Consider the following 18,262-nt stretch of genomic DNA (forward strand, 5'->3'; position numbering starts at 1 on the left):
TTGTGTTGGGCCACATTCACATCCATCCTGGGCTGTGTGCACCTGAAGGGCCACAGGTTGGACATCCCTGCTTATGGTGTTCAATTTATGGAAGCATTGGTAATATTAAGTTACTTGTCCAAGGTTGTTTTTTCTTTAGTAGTTGAAATTCATTTAATTCTTCCATGAAATAAATACATATTTTTTCTTAGTAAGCCAACCCACAAATCTTTTATTAATTCTCTAAGGCTGCATACTTTAGAGGAAGATATTGATGAATTTTGCTCTAAATTTCATATGAATTTAAATCACAGCTGTTGGGAGAAAAATCTAACTTCTTATATTTGCTGATGTTCCTTAGGAGGTATAATAGTTTTGTTGTGCAACCTTTGAGAAGATAAAGAGTTCTTTGAGAACAGCCAAGATGATGTGTCTGGATTCTTCCTCCTTTTTGAAAGTCTGGGATGCCTTAGTTCTTGCTTGCAGGCTTATTTTCATCCCAGTGTCTGAGGAGAATTTCTTTCTTAGTCAGAGGGTATTTCAGAAACCTGAGTAATTCTCTTGATTGGCTTAGCATAAAATTAGTCCTATTTCTGGTCTTGCTCTTCACAGTGTTTGTGTTTAGTTCATTGCATTCTCTTGTGAACAAACTTTGAACTTAGTGTCAGTTGCTGTGTCTGTGTTACCTCTCACTCCACAGCCTCTGTCATGGTTCCCTGCCCAGGTCTTCAGGACCAGGCTTTGCCTGCCTTGATACTCCCTGACTAGGCCTTGCACCTCCTATATCTAGACCTGCTCTCTGATGTCATACACTTGCGTCATATTCTGCCTTTCTTTGGGGCATTCCTCAATGAGCCGTGCTGGCATTACCTGGCCCTGCCAGTTGCAGTGGGGTCTGGGTTCTGTCTGTGGTCTCTGCTCTCTCTGTTCTCTGCCCTGGGCTCTGATTCAGACATCAGACACCATGCCCTGAATATACCTGAGGCTACGCTAAGCTCAGCCTTAGCCTGGCATTTAAAATCTCCAAAGTGGCCTCTAACTTTTCTTTCCATAATTTTGTACTACTTACTACTATCAAACTTACTGTCTTATGGTACGTTTTTACTATTATGACTTCTGTATTTGTGTAATCTTGGATAGTATACCCTTGAATAGGGGACCATGTCTTTTATATGTATATCTCCCCATAGTAACTTAGATATTGTAACCAGAATGAATGAATGGTAGAGTTAATGCTTATTAGGCATCCAACGCTTACATGATGATTAAAAGCTTGTAATAAACAGAAAATCATTCACAGGAAGTAGGCCCTGAGCATGTAATCTGTGCCTGATGTGTCCATGTGTCTGGACTTTGGAACAATGCTGTTAAGCTTCTGGGTATTTGGTTACATATTTCTCTGATTTATGTAGTATGTAATCTATTAATATTCTGTGGAATTGTATTGCTTTTTTCAGCTTCTGGGATTATATTTGACATACGATTTATACATGAAATGTACATATAAACATTGTATAACATTTCTATATGAAAGAGTTTTTCATACTTGAGCACTTTAGATCTGTTTAAATGTGTCACTAGAATATAGCAAGGTCAGTAGCTTTCTTTTAGTTTATTTCTATTTGCCCAGTTGTTAGAACAATATCTATCACATAGTAGGTGCTCAATAAATATTGAATAAATGAATAATTATAATATCCTCTACTTTCATGGGGAGGGGAAAATATCAATTTCAAAAATTTTTAGATCGGATATATTACTTATGGTTTGAATTCAGCTATAATTTCCAAGTTTCATGAGCTTATAGACTCTTAGGGTTGGAAGGGAACTTAAAGCTAAATATAGTCCAACTTGTCTACCACAGAACAGCTAGCAAGTAAGTATCAGGCATGTCAGTCAGAAATTGTCACAGGAAGCATGGCTGTGAAACAGCCATGAGAAAGGACTGGTTCTTCAAGCACTTCCCCCTCCCAGCCCCGTAGCCCACCACTTAAAGGATGGCTTATATGGAATCTGCAGAAAATTACATTATATTAAAGTGATTTTTTATGTCAGCTGAAGGGTCACAAAAGTGGCTTATTGTTGATTTGAGAGATCAGAACTAATTTTTCTGTTGTGTTTATTTAGCCTGTTTCTGTTCCATCTTCTCTGCCAGTGGAAAATGGCCTTGGGATTAGGAGAAGGAAAGGGAAATGAATTTTTGGAGCTGTGTTTGGTGCCATATTTAAGATTTAAAGCATTTTCCTGGTTCATCTGCTTAGCCCTCTTTTGATTAAAACCATATTTTTAGAAGAAAGAAATAAATATTGATAACCTAAGTTTTGTAGTTGACCATTTGGCATTAGCAGTGAGTAACCGGGTAGCTAATTAGTCCTTAGTGTATTTCAGATTAGAGTATGTGATTTTTCTATTACTGGTTAATAACATTTCCACTATTATTATGATGGATCAAATATCATAATCTGTCTGGTCCAAAAAGACCTGAAATGTTATGGAGTCTTTTTTTGTTAAGCTTGAATTTTCTCTATAACCTTCCTTTCAGGCGTTACTCTCTATATAATCCCTCTTTCCATCTTTAAATAATGCTAATGCTTCAAAATGAAAATTCCCCTTTATTTTAAGTTGCTGTTTGCCTGAACTTCCTATCTGTTACTGGTTTGATGTCTGGTGCCATCAAGAACATCTAATTCCCCTCACTGACATATTTCTTCTTGAGTTTGGTCGGCTTTCCCAGTTTAAATGGCCATAGACCCTCAACTGCTTTTCACCTGCTGTTGCTGGATCCCCGTGCCGTACTGGTGTCTTCAGATTAGATGCATCTCTTTTCTTCCATTACATGCTATTTAAAAAATTCTGGATAATGTGAGCACAGAGTAAGTTACATTCTTGTGTATAATCTTAGAACTTTGTCTTGAAGTAAGTGAAGTCTCGTGCATTGTGAAGTAAAAGTTGTATCTTAACAAATGAAGCAAAGATCACTTTTTTCAGTGTATAATATGTTTGAAAATGGTCGCTAGGCCTCTGTATCTACTATTATGATCATGAGTTTCCCCTCAAATATAAACATTTACAAACAGAAGGGACATAAACCTATAATTGCATAGCTGAGACTTAACGCTAGAAGGATTGTTTAATAATGTATTTAGCATACATAAATGAGATTTAAAATGAGAAGCTACATCATGTTTAGTTGCTCTAGCCCAGTTCTTGTTCATTAAAATGAAAGACGGTTCATTCTGTTTTTGGAGCATTGCCATTATAAAAATAAATGCCAATATGTTTCATACTTGCAAAATTTTAGCACTTGTCTACAAAATGCCAAAGGATGACTATACCAGGACTTCTGGATATGGGCCGTGTACTCACAGTAGAATGACATCAATTTAAAAATGTAAGATTCTGATGTGTCTTAGGGGAGTTTCCTAGTTGTAATTGTTATTTAATTATACTAAATGCCTTCTCGATTGGTGACTTCTTAGAAGAAAGGTAGGAACACTGTAAATGTGGAAGTATTTGGTGGTTTTCTCTCTACCACTTACTTGCTCTGATTCAGGTTCTATTTTTTTCTCATTTTTCCCTCTGGCTTTTCTAACTCCTTCTCTCTTTAATCATTTCCCCCACTTGCCTTGCACCGAGCAGTGATGGCATTACTTTGTCCCAGTGGTGGCATAGGGATTTAATAAGATTGCTGACCTCTGGACCAGAAAGTCTCTACCCTGGCTGACAGTTGTTAACTCCTAGTGGGCTATGTGGGTTAGAAAAGTGATGTGATAGAATTTGCAAGAGCTGCTGAAACAAAAGGTGTTGAAGACTAGGGACCTCTGTCAACACTTCTTTTTTCCTAGCCCTGGATCTTGTTGGGTGGTGAACTAATTGGTCCAGAATTAGACAGGAAAAGCCTGGTATATTTATTTGCATTCCATTTTGCTTTAAATCACCTATCTTCGCTGCCATGCCTTAGTGAGGTAGAAGGGAAAGAGAACAGGATAAAGAGGTGCTGTGGAAACCAGTTGCATTTTCCAAAACTGTCCCGTCCCTAGAGAAAGGCTTCTGGTGGAGGGTGTGAAGGTGGAGCTGCTGTGTTAGTGATGTGAATTGGGACCTGGAAAGTGGGTTTGGATGACCAGGTTCTGGGAACATTGGGGTTCGTGCCATTGTTTCTAGGATGGTAGTGCAGTAGAGACCTACAAGAAAATATTAGTTCACTGTTTGCACAGTGAAGGTCAAGCCAGCTTAGTAAATTGCACATTTGCCTAATTTATTCCTGTTTACAGAACTGCCAGGAGGCATATAAAAATGTATCTCTAATTTACAGACTTAATATCAAATAAATGGATACAGTTTTTTAAAGCAATGAAATATTCCATTCTAGTTGTTGATATCTTGTGACTTCTTGATATCTTATCATGTGAATTTTCACTCTTATGTATCTGATTTATAATAAAAAGATATTAATCCCCAATTGGTTTCATATGAGGTACCTGTGAATTCCTAGTTGTGGGAACAGGCAGATCGGATTCAATTAAATAGCTTGCTCTGTTCACTGATTCACAACCCTTTGCTACAAAGAGCTGGGGGCACAGGGGGTGGGGAGTTTTCTGTAATCTACTGGGTTTTCTTTCCCCAGTACAAAATCAAATAGCTAATCTAAAGCAATCAATTTCTGCCCATCTTCCACAACCCTACCAAAAAATGTATGTATTTGACTTGATTGAGATATATGATTGAACTTTGATAATGATTCTTGAGACTATTCTGCAAATATGTCTATTTCAATTATTTGAAAATGAGAGGGTCTTTTGAATTATTTGGTATTCCCCTGTACCCCATCCACCAATGAGACATAACAAGACTTAGTATCAAGTAAGTCTTTGGTTAGGCCAGCAGTGATTTATGAAGAGCCTGTTAATGTGCTGCACAGAAAGGAATTGAACAGATCCGATGAATCAACAAAGTGGAAAAGGGAGAATACATTTCCACCCCTGGTTTTGTGAGCCAGGAAGCACATATCCCTGGCTGTGGTTATGCTCTAATATCAGTCGTGCAAAACAGAGAGTAAACTGGTTTTCATTTGTGCTGATCTCTTATGCTGTGAAAATGCTGTGTGTGTTTAGCCCTCAGAAAAGCTTCTGCAAACAAAGTTCTAACAACTGGTCATAAGCGATTGGGGAGATTGTTTTATTTTTTCTTAAAAGCAGTATCCTTCCTGTCAAAGCAAGGGGTCTTAGATGGCAGAATCAATAACTCGGTAGTCTGTGGGACTTGGTAATATACAAATTAGTGCATGGCGTGTATGAGCTTGATAAGCTTGAAAGGCCATATTCTCTTAGTATTTTGTGGCCATGTAGTCAAGTGACAGAATAGACAGAAGCATTGTAAGGAAATGAAATGATATATATCATATTCTTTCTAGGATGTTAATTCACACGTGCAGTGGTGACAGCTGATATCTATGCACTACCTAGTAGCGTGACAAACTCCTGTGTCAGATCACTGGTATTGTGTATGGTGTGTTTTCCTAAAAAGCAAAAGTCAGATAAAACCTGATAAATATTTTTTAAAATAAGAGCTCATCATCCTTTGGCATGTATAAATAGGAAGTATTGGCAAATGGATACCCTACTGTCAGATTATTCTCTGAAATGCTCTTTTCAGGGTTCCGTGTGAAAGCATTAGCTGTGTCAATTAGTTGAGATGAAATGACATAATTTATTAACCAGGAGTGGTAACTTTCTGAATACATTGAACATTTGGCGCCACATAACTGAATGCCTTGCTAATTGCTCAGATGCATGCCTGCTTTCGTAATCAATGTGCTTCTTGAGCTAGCCTCAGCAGAATTTGTCCCCTCATTTTTTATTTCACACTACTTAACTATTTGCTGGACGGCATCTCTGACAATGACAGTCTCTAAGGAGAAGCATTCCTGTGTCAGAGGGCAGAGGTCTTCCTTTTTCATGGCGTTGGAATCACTCTTCCATGTTCTAAGAGGAAGGCAAAGCAGGCAATTTGCATTTAAAGCACGGCTCTCCAAGGTTACATTCTGTTGAGTATATCTTTCAGATAGTGGATATTTATCATACCGTAGCTCTCAAATATGAAATAGCTGCTAAAGGTATAGCTGAGGAGCCATCACAGTCCTCGGGAACAAGGTAATAAATCAAGCTGCCACACGATCACTATGGTAACCATCAGGCCCTGTCACACCTAAAGCATTATTGAAGGATAGGTACAATGTTCAGCTCATCAAGTGTTTGTGATCATAAACCTGTTGACACTATAGATTTCATACGACCATATTATCGTGTTTGTGAACCTAAGGGGACTGCTATCACACCCCATTTGGATGGAAAACAATATCCTATTTAAGGCAACATTTACCATTGCAGTGTTGAACTTGTCATTGTCAATTGGCGTAAGGCAGTAGTGTGAGGTTTTTATTTTCAAGTTAAAACCTAGTTTTTCAACACTGCAACTGAACACTTTTATTCTGAGATATTTCATGCTGTGCTAAACATATAGATGTATATAACTGTGTGTCCATATTGATTTAAATCACTTAGTTCCAGCTTCTTAATACTTAATATTCAATACTTCTATTGATGCAATTCCTTTATTATGATTTTCAGAAATAGAGATGTGGGATCTTGACAAGATGGTGTTTTCTGCCTTCTATATTTTAAATATATGCACATAATTGTGTTTTGAAATTTTATTACTTGACATTTAGATTTAGATATAGGTAGCATCTTGTTAAAATTGTTGATGAATTTGTTGTGAAGCATTAGAATATAAGGACAAGATTAAGAAAAGTGGTATTTTTATTGTAAGAACTAACTACACATTCTTAGAATTATAACACAACTTAGGTAAGTGAAAGGATATACTCCCAAAGAGCAAAGTTCCTACATTCAGTACATTCTATGTGAATGTAGTATTTTCAATACATTTATTCATAGTGGAAGGTAGTTCTCCCCCAAAGCTTTTAATATATCATTGTTTAACTTTTTATTAAAACACATATATTTAGAATTGTTTAGTAGGGGAGGAAATCCTCACATTTATTATTATAATACAGTTGTTAGTATTTTCGTAGTTATTATTTCATTTTAACATCTTTTTTTCCAACTGACTGACAGGGCATTACTAAATGTTAATGACAATAACTGGTAATTCCCTTGTGAGAGAGATCGTTACTCATTAAGATCATAATAAGGCAGTTGCTTCTATCCATTCCTCTTAAGGATCTGAATTTTCTTTCTTTACCTCCTTTCAAAAGAACGATCTAACATTAAATTAGTAAGCATATATCCATTATTACCTTCTTAAAAATGTCTATCCAACTATAGGCAGGAGGAAAAATTATAAGGGTTGCTCTGAGCAGCCCTTAGAGAGCAAAGTAGGTACGAGGAAGGGGAGAGGGAAGGAAGGAAGGGAGCGAGCGAGGAAGGGAAGGAGGGAAGGAAGGAAGGAAAACCCTCAAGCACTTCTGATCTCCTTTTATGCACAGTGCATGGATTTTGAATCAGTACATTTTAGTGACTAGCAAAGGAAGAGTCACAGCAAATGTTCAGCAGTTTTTAAAAGAAAGGTTTCCCCATGCCACCCTTTTAATTTGAATGACAGCCTGCAGTAAGATCTGCAGCTCTGGAAATGTAGTGCAGTTCGATGATATGGCCTGCATATTTGAGTGTAAACCGGATTGTGAGTGCTGCTGTTTCATGTGGGATGCTGAGCAGCTGGCAGATATGGAAGGAAGTACGTTGCACCTTTTGTGAGCTAGAGTTAAAGCAGCAGGCTGGAGGGGACGTCGACTGGGGGGCCTGTCAGCTATCCTCTGAGGCTCTGTCTGAAAGAGTGTTTATCAAGGCAGCAGTTATGTGCTACATTATATTCACTCAGTCCACATTTCCTAGTCTCAGTTTCCAATATTCCTTTTACATTAGATTCTTATTCAGAAGCACCTGCCCTAGCATTTTTATAAATTATAAAGAAGTTCAGGAAAATTATACACTGGAGAGGAAGGATAATATTTATGGTTCATATGCTGTGTGCTAGGTATTCTGGTAGGTATTTGCACACATACTTTAATGCTGAGAGCAACCCTAGGCAGTATGTGTTATAATTCCCATTTTGTGGATAAAAGGACTGAGCCTAAGAAAGATTAAAAAATCTTCTATTTTTATGTCCTGTTTGAATAAATGTTCAAGAGGGCATAATGTTTTTCAGTTTCTTTCTTTCTTTTTGTTATTGTGATAAGAACACTGAACTATGAGTTCTACTCTCTTAGCAAAATTTTGAGTAAATGATACAGTTTTGTTAACTATGGGCAAAATGCTGTACTGTAGATCCGTAGAACTTATTCATCTTATATAACTGAAACTTTATACCTAACTTTACATTTTCTTCTTCCCCTGGCTCCTGGCAACTACCATTCTATTCTCTGTTTCTGTGAATTTGACTACTTTTGATAACATAACTTATGTAAGTGGAATCATGCAGTATTTGTCCTTTACTCAGCATAATGTCCTTCAGGTTCATCCATGTTGTTGTATATGACAGAATTTCCTTCCTTTTTTTAAGTCCGAATAATATTCAATTGGCTGTATGTATGTGTATGTATATGTGTATTTTTGTATATACACATATATTGCATACAAAAGTCCAACCATTGTTAATATAATGAGAACGGTTTATGCAACATCGGTATAACCTGGCAGCCAAGGAGAGTGGACTGTAATGCATATGCTTGAACAATGATGACTTCACTGTACTGGTCAGTGGGTATGGTAGATGCCATTGAGTGAGCATGTGTACTGTGTGGCCATCACATTCAAAACTAGCAAGTAGAGCAACAAATCTGCATCAGATTTTGCATTGAGCTTGAACATTCCTCTGTGGAAACCATTAGGATGATTCAGAAGGCCGCAGCTATGGGCATCTGGTGATTGGCAGCTTCATCATGACAACACGCCCATTCATGCATCACATCACGTGCAGAGTTTTTTGGCAAAACATCAAGGCACCCAGGTGACTCAGCCCCCCTACAATCCAGATTTGCTGTCCTGTGACTTCTCAGCTTTTCAGCTTTTCCCCAAACTAAAATCACCTTTGAAAGGGAAGATTTCAGATCATCGATAAGATTCAGGAAAATACAATGGGGCAGCTGATGGCAACTGGGAGAACTGTGTAAGGTCCCAAGGTGCCTACTTTGAAAGGGAATGAAGCATCTTTGCCCTATGTACAATGTTTCTTGTATGTCCTTCAGTAAATGCCTCTATTTTTCATATTATATGGCTGGATACCTTCTGGATAGACCTTCTTTATGTATCTATATATTCATACATATGTATCATGTTTTCTTTATTTTTTCATCTGTCAGTGGGCACTTGGGTTGCTTCTACATCTTGATTATTGTGAATGATGCTGCAGGAAACATGGAAGGACACATGTCTCTTTGAGATCCCAGTTTCAATCCTTTGAATGTATACTGAGAAATGGGATTGCTGGATCATATAGGAGTTCTATTCTTAATTTTTTGAGGAATCTCCATATGATTTTCCATATGGCTGCACCACTTTTCTGCTGATAACGTGCAAGGGTTCTAGTATCTCTGCACTCTCTTGATAATAGTCATCCTAGTGAATGTGAGGTGAAATCTCATTGTGGTTTTGATTTGCCCTTCCCTGGTCTCAGTGATGCTGAGTATCTTTTCACATGCCTGTTTTGCATTGTGTGTTGTGTTTGTTGAAATGTTTGCTTAAGTCCTTTGCCAATTATTTATTTACTTTTTGCTATTGAGTTGTAGAAGTTCTTTATGTATTTTTGATATTAAACCCTTATCAGATACATAGTTTGCTAATATTTTTTCCCATTCCATAGGTTGTTTTTTCACTCTGTCAATTGTTTCCTTTGCTGTGCAGAAGCTTTTTAATTCGATATTGCCTGTCTATTTTTGCTTTTATTGTTTGCATTTTTTGGTGTCATGTCCAAGAAATCTTTGCCTAGACCACTGTCATAAAATTTTTCCCCTATGTTTTTTAATAAGGAGTTTTATAGTTTCATGTTTCATATTTAAATTTTTAATCCACTTTGATTTGATTTTGTGTATGGTGTAAGATACGGATCCAATTTCATTCTTTTGCTTGTGGAGATCCACTTCATTCAACACTATTCCTTAAGGAGACTACCCTTTCCCCAATCTTGACACCTTTGTCAAAGAGCAGTTGACCGACATGCCTGGATTAATTTCTTAGCTCTGTATTCTGTTCATTGGTTCATGGGCCTATTTTATTTGCCAGTATCATACTGTTTTAATTACTTTGGATTTGTAATATAATTTGAAATCAGAAGATATGATGCCTTTAGCTTTGTTCTTTCTCACAATTTTTGGCTACTTGGGGTCTTTTGTAGTTTCATATGAATTTTAGGATTTTTTTTCTTATTTCTGTGGGAAATGCAATTGGGTTTTGGTAGGGAATGCATTGAATTTGTACATCACTTTGGGTAGTATGGACATTTTAACAACGTTATGCCTTCCATCATGAACATGGGAGAAATAAAACATATCCAAATGAGAAAGAAGGAAGTGCTTATCTGTTTATAGATCGTGTGGTCTTATATGTTGGAAACCTAAAGATTCCATGAAAACTGTTAAAACTAATAAGCACATTCAGTAAAGTTGCTAGATATAAAATTACCATACAAAACTCAGTTTCTTTTCTTTTTTAAAACTGAGGTATGATTGACATATTAGCTGCTTTTCTGTGCATTAACAATGAACTATTCAGAAAAGCAAATAAGGAAAACAATGCTATTTAAAATAGCATCAAAGAGATTAAAATACTTAACTAAGGACAAGAAAGGATTGTACACTGAAAACTGTATAACATTGATGAAAGAAATGAAATAGACGTGAATAAATGGAAGAACTTATTTCAGATCCACTGGTGCGTATTTGAATGTTTCTACTGTGTAGTTCATCACTTCTTAGAATTACATTTAGACACTGAACCTGTTGCTGGGAAAGGTATCCAGGTTCAGGCCTTTGGAATTCCGTTTGTTGTCACTATAACTAAGGACATGTAAGCTGCTTCTTGGAATGGTACGCTTACACTGGTGCACTTAGGTGACCAAAAATAGAGGAGCCTGTGCTCTTCTTAGCTCTAGTGGAGGCAGATTAGAGTAAGAAAATCATGCTTTAGCAATTTTGTACTTGGAGTTTTGATTTCAGGCCTCATTCTATACTTTAATTTTGGGCAAACAACTTTACTTCTCTGGACCAGTTCCTGGGAATGATAATGATTACCTCCCTGTGTTATAGTGAGGACTGAGTGAGGTAACGGGTGCCGAGGACCTGGTGGAGTGGACTGCTCATCTCCATTCTTACTTGCTGACACTTCTGTTTCTAGAACATCTAAAGGGTTAGGTTAGAGTAAAGACAAAAACTTTTATGTTAGGGTCAGTGTTCATGTTCATGCAACTCCACTATATATAATATACCCATCCATAGTGTGACATTCATACTAATGGTATTTTATTTATATCTTATTTCTTATTAGAGATTATTTTTTCTCTTCATGATACATTTGAAACCGAGCCATTATCTTGACTACTTGAGGCAAATATGGAAGAGAAAATGAGAAACACTATTCTCCCCAAACTTTAATCTGCAACCCAGCCCTGAGGGTGTTGCATCATAGACCCTGGAGCCTGTGCAGAGGGGGTGATTACAATCAGGAAGGTAAATGCTAATGTGCTGATCCCTAACGTTTCCCCAGCAATCTGGTCATGCCTCTCTGTCTGCTTCTGTTTGCCTGCCTTTGCTTTCCTGTCACTCTCATCTTCAGAGCAACATCCTAGGATTCATACATTTTACCTCCTCTTACAGTGTGGTATAAACCTTGGACCCAAGGGTGGACAGTTGTTTCATTTCATCTGGTTTATTATTATTGTGTTGGCCCTTTAAATGGTAGTCTTCTGATTGTTTAGCCACCCCCCCCCCGCCCCCCCCCCACGCCCCCCAACACCTGGGCCAGCCCAGGGAGATTGGTGGTAAAGGCACAGCTCTGCCTGGTGTGGAGAGAAACAGCAAACATGCTGCTGAGGGCCTGTTACAACTTCATGTCCTTCCAAACTGACCAGTACTCTTTTGCGATAATAACAATTATTTGATAACTGAAAGGTACTTCTCATAATAAAGGCTTTGTTTTAGAAATATATTAAAAAGGCTTCAATATTGTAATAAACTTTATTTGTTCAAAGCTCTCTGTCAGCTGTGATCATCTGTGTTTTGGACTTTTCTTGTGTGTAAGCTTTTTGTTTCAAAGGCTTATTATAGATTGAGTGTAGAAAGCAGATAGAATTCTGTAGGTTTTCTGTCTCAGGCAATGCTTAAAGCAGAATTGCCATGGTTAAGGCATGTTTGGGTAGAAATTCTGATGGCATTGACTTTTTCTTTACCATACTATTCAGTTTGAACAGCAGATAGCTTGAAATTTTTGTGTGTGTTAGATGAAAAATTACCCTTTTACTGTAATGTTTTATTTATCTTGGTTTTGCCTTTCCAATGGTAAACAAATAAGCAGTATTGTTTGCAGAGCCAGACAGATATTAAAACAGGCTTTTTTTGAAAGAGATTTTATTTATTTATTTGTAGAGAGGGGAAGGGAAGAAGAGAGAGAAACATAAATGGTTGCTTCTTGTGCGCCCTCTATTGGGGACCTGGCACACACCCAGGCACATGCCCTAGACTGGAAATTGAACCAGTGACCCTTTGGTTTGCAGGCTGGCACTCAATCCACTGAGCCACATCATCCAGGGCAAAACAGGCTTTTATATTTAGTTGTCTTCTAAGTCTTATGAGTTCATATGTTTTACTTCACACCTTTCTAAGAAATTGAAATTGTGCATAATTGATGACCAGGGAATTAATTTTAAGATTAAGTGCCTGGTGTGTGTGTGTGTGTGTGTCTGTCTCTCTGTCTCTGTATGTGCTTGCTTTTTGGTTGTCTTGTTCCAAAGTGATTGCTGCATTTTCTCATAAGGTTTGAGAAACCTGTAGCTGAATGAGAGACAACAGGAGACTTATTGAGGACATAAAAGTTATTTGTTTTTGAAATTTACTTATAAGTCACTTTTATAATATATAATTTCATGAGTTGTGGCAAATTGCATGGGGCAGTGTAACCCATCAGCATAGTTAAGGTTTAGAACAGTTCCTTCCCTTCTAGAAATTCTCTCATGCTGCCCCTTTGTATTCAGACCCTCCCCCCACTGCCAACTCCTGGCAACCACTGATTTGTTCTCCCTCCATATTTTACCTTTTTTCAGAATGTGATATAAATGTAATCATATGTAGCCTTTTGAGCTTGGACTTATAATGCATTTGAGATTTATCTAAGCCATTGTGCATATCAGTTCCTTTATATTGGGTAATATTCCATTGAATGTGTGAACCATAGTTTTCTCATACATATACCAGATGAGACATTTGAAATGTTTCCAGTTTTTGGCAATTATGAATAGGGATGCTATAAATGTGCATACAAGTTTTTATGTGAACATGAGTATTTATCTCTCTTGGATAAATACCTAGGAGTGGGATTATAGGATCATATGGTAAGTTTATATTTAACTTTCTCAGAAACTGCCAAGCTGTTTTTTACAAAGTGACTGTAACATTTTTAACTCCTCCTACCAGCAAAGTATGAATTTCTTAGTTGTTCTCCCTCCTTGTCAGCACTTGGTATTTTCTTTTTAAGAAATGTTTAATTGTTCTAATAGGTATGTACTGGTATCTCATTGCATTTTTAATTTGCATTTGCTAATGACTAATAATGTTGAGCATTTTTTCATGTACTTATTTATTTGTATATCTTCTTAGTGAGTTGTTTGTTTAAACCTTTTACACATTTAAAGGGATGGCTGTTTTCTTATTGTCATGTTCCTCATGTATTCTGGATATAATAAGCCCTTAGTCAAATTTGTGAATTCAAAAATTTTTTTTCCCCACTCTTTGGCTTGTCTTTTAGTTCTCTTAACAGAGGCTTTTGCAGAGCATAGTTTTAAATTTGAAGTCAAGTTTATTTATTTATTTTTTGGTGCTATGTTTAAGGACTATTTGCCTAAACCATAGTTGAAGAAACTTCTTTCATATTTTCTCATAAATATTTTATAGTTTTACATGTTACATTTAGAGTTATGATCCATTGTCAGTTAATTTTTGTATAAGATGCAGGGTATATGGCAAAGGTCCTTCCTTCCTTCCTTCCTTCCTTCCTTCCTTCCTTCTTTCCTTCCTTCATGGATGCTCAATCATTCCAGTACCAGTTGTTGAAAAGATTTCCCTTCTTCATAGTTGCCTTTGCATCATAATCAATATTAATTGATTCTATTTGTGTAGTTTTATTTCTCATTTCTCCATTCTTTTCTACTGATATATGTGTCTATTCTTTAGCACTATCATACTCTCTTCATTACTAAGATTTATAGAACGCCTTAGAGTCAGATACAGTGAGTCCTCCAACTTTGGTTTTTCAGAGTTGTTTTGTATAATCTGGTTCTTTGCCTTCCCATATAATTCTTAGAATCAGCTTGTTGATAGCTACAAAAATTCCTTCTGGTATTTTTATAGGAGTTGCATTGATTCTATAATGCAATTTCTTTCTTTTTTTTTTTAAATAGTTAAGAGATTTTATTCTAATAGCTAATAATTACAGTGCTTGTTTTGTCGAAATGAAAACTGAAAACAAGTATACAAAAACAGTTGATTACTAATTGTGTATTGAAAGCAGTAAGAGGTTCCACGACACCAGATAAACCAGTTCTGAGGTTTTCCCCCAAGATAAAGTTTAACAGCTCCAGCTTCTTCAGTGTTTATCAAAGTATAAAAGAAAAAAAGTCGAGGTTGTTGATTTTGATGTCAAACTTGACCCTTGCAGGCTGAAGGAGTGAAAGCACATGTGGACAGGGGCTCTGAGGAGCTAGGCTCTAAGATGACCGGTCACATGTCCGTGCTCCTACTGGTGAGACCCAGACAACCTGGAGCAAGTGAGCGTGCATGGGGACCATAGAGGGGCTCCTGCTCTGCCAGAGTGATCCTGCCAAAGCACCTACACCAACCCAAGGGATGGCTGAGGTCCCTCCAAGGGGTCCGCCAGTGGTGGCCACAGCCCCAGCCCTTCCCTCGGGCAGTGGTGTAAGCACAGGTACAAGCAAACGCTATGGAATGCGGAAGACCCAGCAAGACAGCCATTCAGGGACCATAAGTGACCATGCAGAATGTTTTGTGGCTGGTTCAGCCCACCACATGCTCCAGACTCGAAAGAGACCATGGGTAGACTGGACTCAAGCCATTACTACAGAACCTACAGTAGGCACATTTCCCCCTTCTCTGTGTTCAAGTGTCTCTTTATCTTGTATTTGTAACTATTTTTAAAAAATGCACTGAGCTTGGGTTAAAAGTCAACCATCAAAATGGATCTCAACACAGATCTAAAGCCCAGAGGAGTGTTGGACTGATCTGACAGCTACTCCTAGAGGCCCTGGTGCCTAAAATCCCTTCTCAGTACTAGACAGTGGGTTGATTCTCATTTTACAGTAAAAAAAGCTGAGTCATATTGCATAGGCGTACCAGAAACTGCCTCATTGGAAACAAAAACTATTTACATTAAATAAAAACCCGGTTGCAGGCTGCGTCTGCACATGTACAGCATGGTGAAGCACACTGGGACCGACCATGGAGACAGCTTCTGGCACTCACACCACAGGGGCACGGCTGCCACATGAGAGGAAAAGCGAGGGTGCAGGAGGGAGTGAGGGGGGAGAGAAGAGTGCGGCTCACTTCTGGTTCCGGGAGCTGATTGGACAGCCAGTCCAGTCCCTCATAGAGCCCGTCCCCACTGGTAGCACAGGTCGCCTGAATGTACCAGTTCCTGTGGCGCAGAGAGTGCAGGCCCAGCTTGTCCGTGATCTCCGCTGCATTCATGGCATTGGGGAGGTCCTGCTTGTTTGCAAACACGAGGAGAACAGCATCCCTGAGCTCGTCCTCTGCCAGCATCCGCATGAGCTCCTCTTGGGCCTCATTGACACGCTCTCGGTCGTTGCTGTCAACCACAAAGATGAGACCTTGGGTGTTCTGGAAGTAGTGGCGCCACAGAGGCCGGATCTTGTCCTGACCGCCCACGTCCCACACGGTGAAGCTGATGTTCTTGTACTCCACAGTTTCCACATTGAAACCTATGGTGGGGATGGTGGTCACGATCTCACCCAACTTCAGTTTGTACAGGATGGTGGTCTTCCCTGCAGCATCCAGGCCCACCATCAGAATGCACATTTCTTTTTTGCCAAAAAGGCCCTTAAAGAGGTTTGCGAAGATATTCCCCATGCTGTAGACCGGAGGGAGACACACTGGCCGGAGAAACCCTCAGCGTCCGCGCCACTGCTGCTGCTCCGAGCCAGGCGTTGGTTTCGCTCCCACAAGATCTATAATGCAATTTCTATAGCTCAGTTCTGGATAATTGATACCAAAATAATAATGAATGTTTCAATCCATGAGCATGCTATATCTCCATTTTTAGTTAGATCTTTTTTACTTCTTTTACATCAGTGTTTTATAATTTTCAGCATATACACATTGAATATTTTGTTAAATTCTTACTCATCTAAGTATTTTATTGGGGGTGCTATTATGCATGATACTTTAAAATTTTTATGCTTTCTAATTGGTTATTGTTACTTATGTATTAGTTTCTGCATTTCTACCTTGTTTCCTGTGACCTTACACAAACTCACTTACTAGTTATAAAAGGTTCTTACAAGGATTTCTTGAGATTTTTTAACATAAGCAATCATGTTTTCTACAAGTAGGAATAGTTTTATTTCTTCCTTTCCAATCTGCCTGCCTCTTTTTCTCATTTCATCACACTGGTTAGGACTGTGAGCGAGATGTTGGAAAGAAAAGGTGAGAGCATTTCCCCAATTATAGAGGAGAGCAGCCAGTCTCTCATCAAGCTTGATAGTAGCAGTAGGTTTTCTTTGTCGATGCCCTTCATTGGGTTCAGAGAATTCCCTTTTAGTCACATTGTGCTGCTATTATGATTTTTTTCTTAATAATGAATAGATATTCAATTTTGTCAAATGTTTTCTTTTTTGTTGTAATTATATGGCTTTTCTTTACTAGTCTGTTAATATGGTGAAGTACATTTATTTTTAGAATGTTGAAATAGATTTGTGTTGTTGGAATCATCTGCAAATATGACATAATATGTGTATACATTTGGTGTATGAGGGGGGAAACAAAAAACCTCAGGATTTTTTATTAAAACTTGTGATTTTATTCTTAGATATTTAAACTTCAGTCATCTTCACAGTACTCTCCATTTGATGCAATACACTTATCAACACTTTCTTCCACTGACCAAAACAGTTTTTGAACTCATCAATTTTGATGTCTTTTAGTGCTTCTGCCATTTTTTGTTTCACCTCTTTCACATTGGCAAAACACTTCCCTTTGAGGACTTTTTTTTATCCAGGGAAACAAAAAGTCACTCAGGGTGGGATTGGATGGATAGGGAGGGTGGAGCATGGGAGTCATATCATTTCTGGTGAACAGCTGCTGAACACTCACCGTGGTATGGTATGGGCAGGTGTGCTTGTAAGTCACCCATCATGAAATAGGCAAAGGTGTTAAAAGAGTCTTCAAAAAAAGTCACTGAAGCAGAATACAGCCTCTTACAACAATGCCAGCTGGTGCACTGATACAGATGGGTTCCTAGAACAATCACCTAGTTGGGGAAGCCTGTACTACAAAAGGCCTGTAGTACAGGCCTCCAGATAATCTGGAGGATTATCCTCTGGAATTATCCTCCAGAGGATAATTCTGAATTTTGGGGGATATAGATATATGAGGTCTGTCCAGAAAAATCCAGCCATTGTTAATATAACAAGAAGAGTTTGCACAACATTGATATAACGTGGCAGCCAAGGAGAGTGGATCAGAATGTGCATGCATGAACAATGATGACTTCACTGTACTAGTCAGTGGGGCAGTTGACACTGTTGAGTGAGCATGTGCACAGTGTGGCCATTGCATTCAAAATGACTGAGTAAGTAGAGCAATGAATCTGCATCAGATTTTGCATTAAGCTTGAACTTTCCTCTGCAGAAACTATTTGGATGACTCAGAAGGCCGCAGCTATGGTCAACTGGTGGTTGGCAGCTTCATCACAACAGTGTGCCTGGTCATGCATCACGTCTCATGCAGAGTTTTTTTTGGCAAAAC

General features: G+C 38.2%; 2 protein-coding genes across 4 annotated transcripts in view; one reads left to right on the plus strand and one right to left on the minus strand.

The window, feature by feature from the left end:
• NAV3 (neuron navigator 3) overlaps positions 1 to 18,262 on the plus strand; it is a 786,639-nt gene that overhangs the window by 33,131 nt on the left and 735,246 nt on the right. The gene's annotated exons all lie outside the window — the stretch shown is intronic.
• LOC123822820 (ADP-ribosylation factor 1-like) lies at positions 14,660 to 16,398 on the minus strand. The gene has a single exon (XM_045844969.1). The coding sequence runs from the start codon at positions 16,364 to 16,366 to the stop codon at positions 15,650 to 15,652; it is 717 nt and encodes a 238-aa protein (XP_045700925.1). The 5' UTR covers positions 16,367 to 16,398; the 3' UTR covers positions 14,660 to 15,649.

Source organism: Phyllostomus hastatus, unplaced genomic scaffold (assembly GCF_019186645.2).
Source record: "Phyllostomus hastatus isolate PE091 unplaced genomic scaffold, TTU_PhHast_1.1 phas_contig_432, whole genome shotgun sequence".
Lineage (NCBI taxonomy): Eukaryota > Metazoa > Chordata > Mammalia > Chiroptera > Phyllostomidae > Phyllostomus > Phyllostomus hastatus.

What these genes read in the sequence shown, in the direction of transcription:
- LOC123822820 (XM_045844969.1), bottom strand. Translation starts at nt 16,366, where the DNA reads ATGGGGAATATCTTCGCAAACCTCTTTAAGGGCCTTTTTGGCAAAAAA.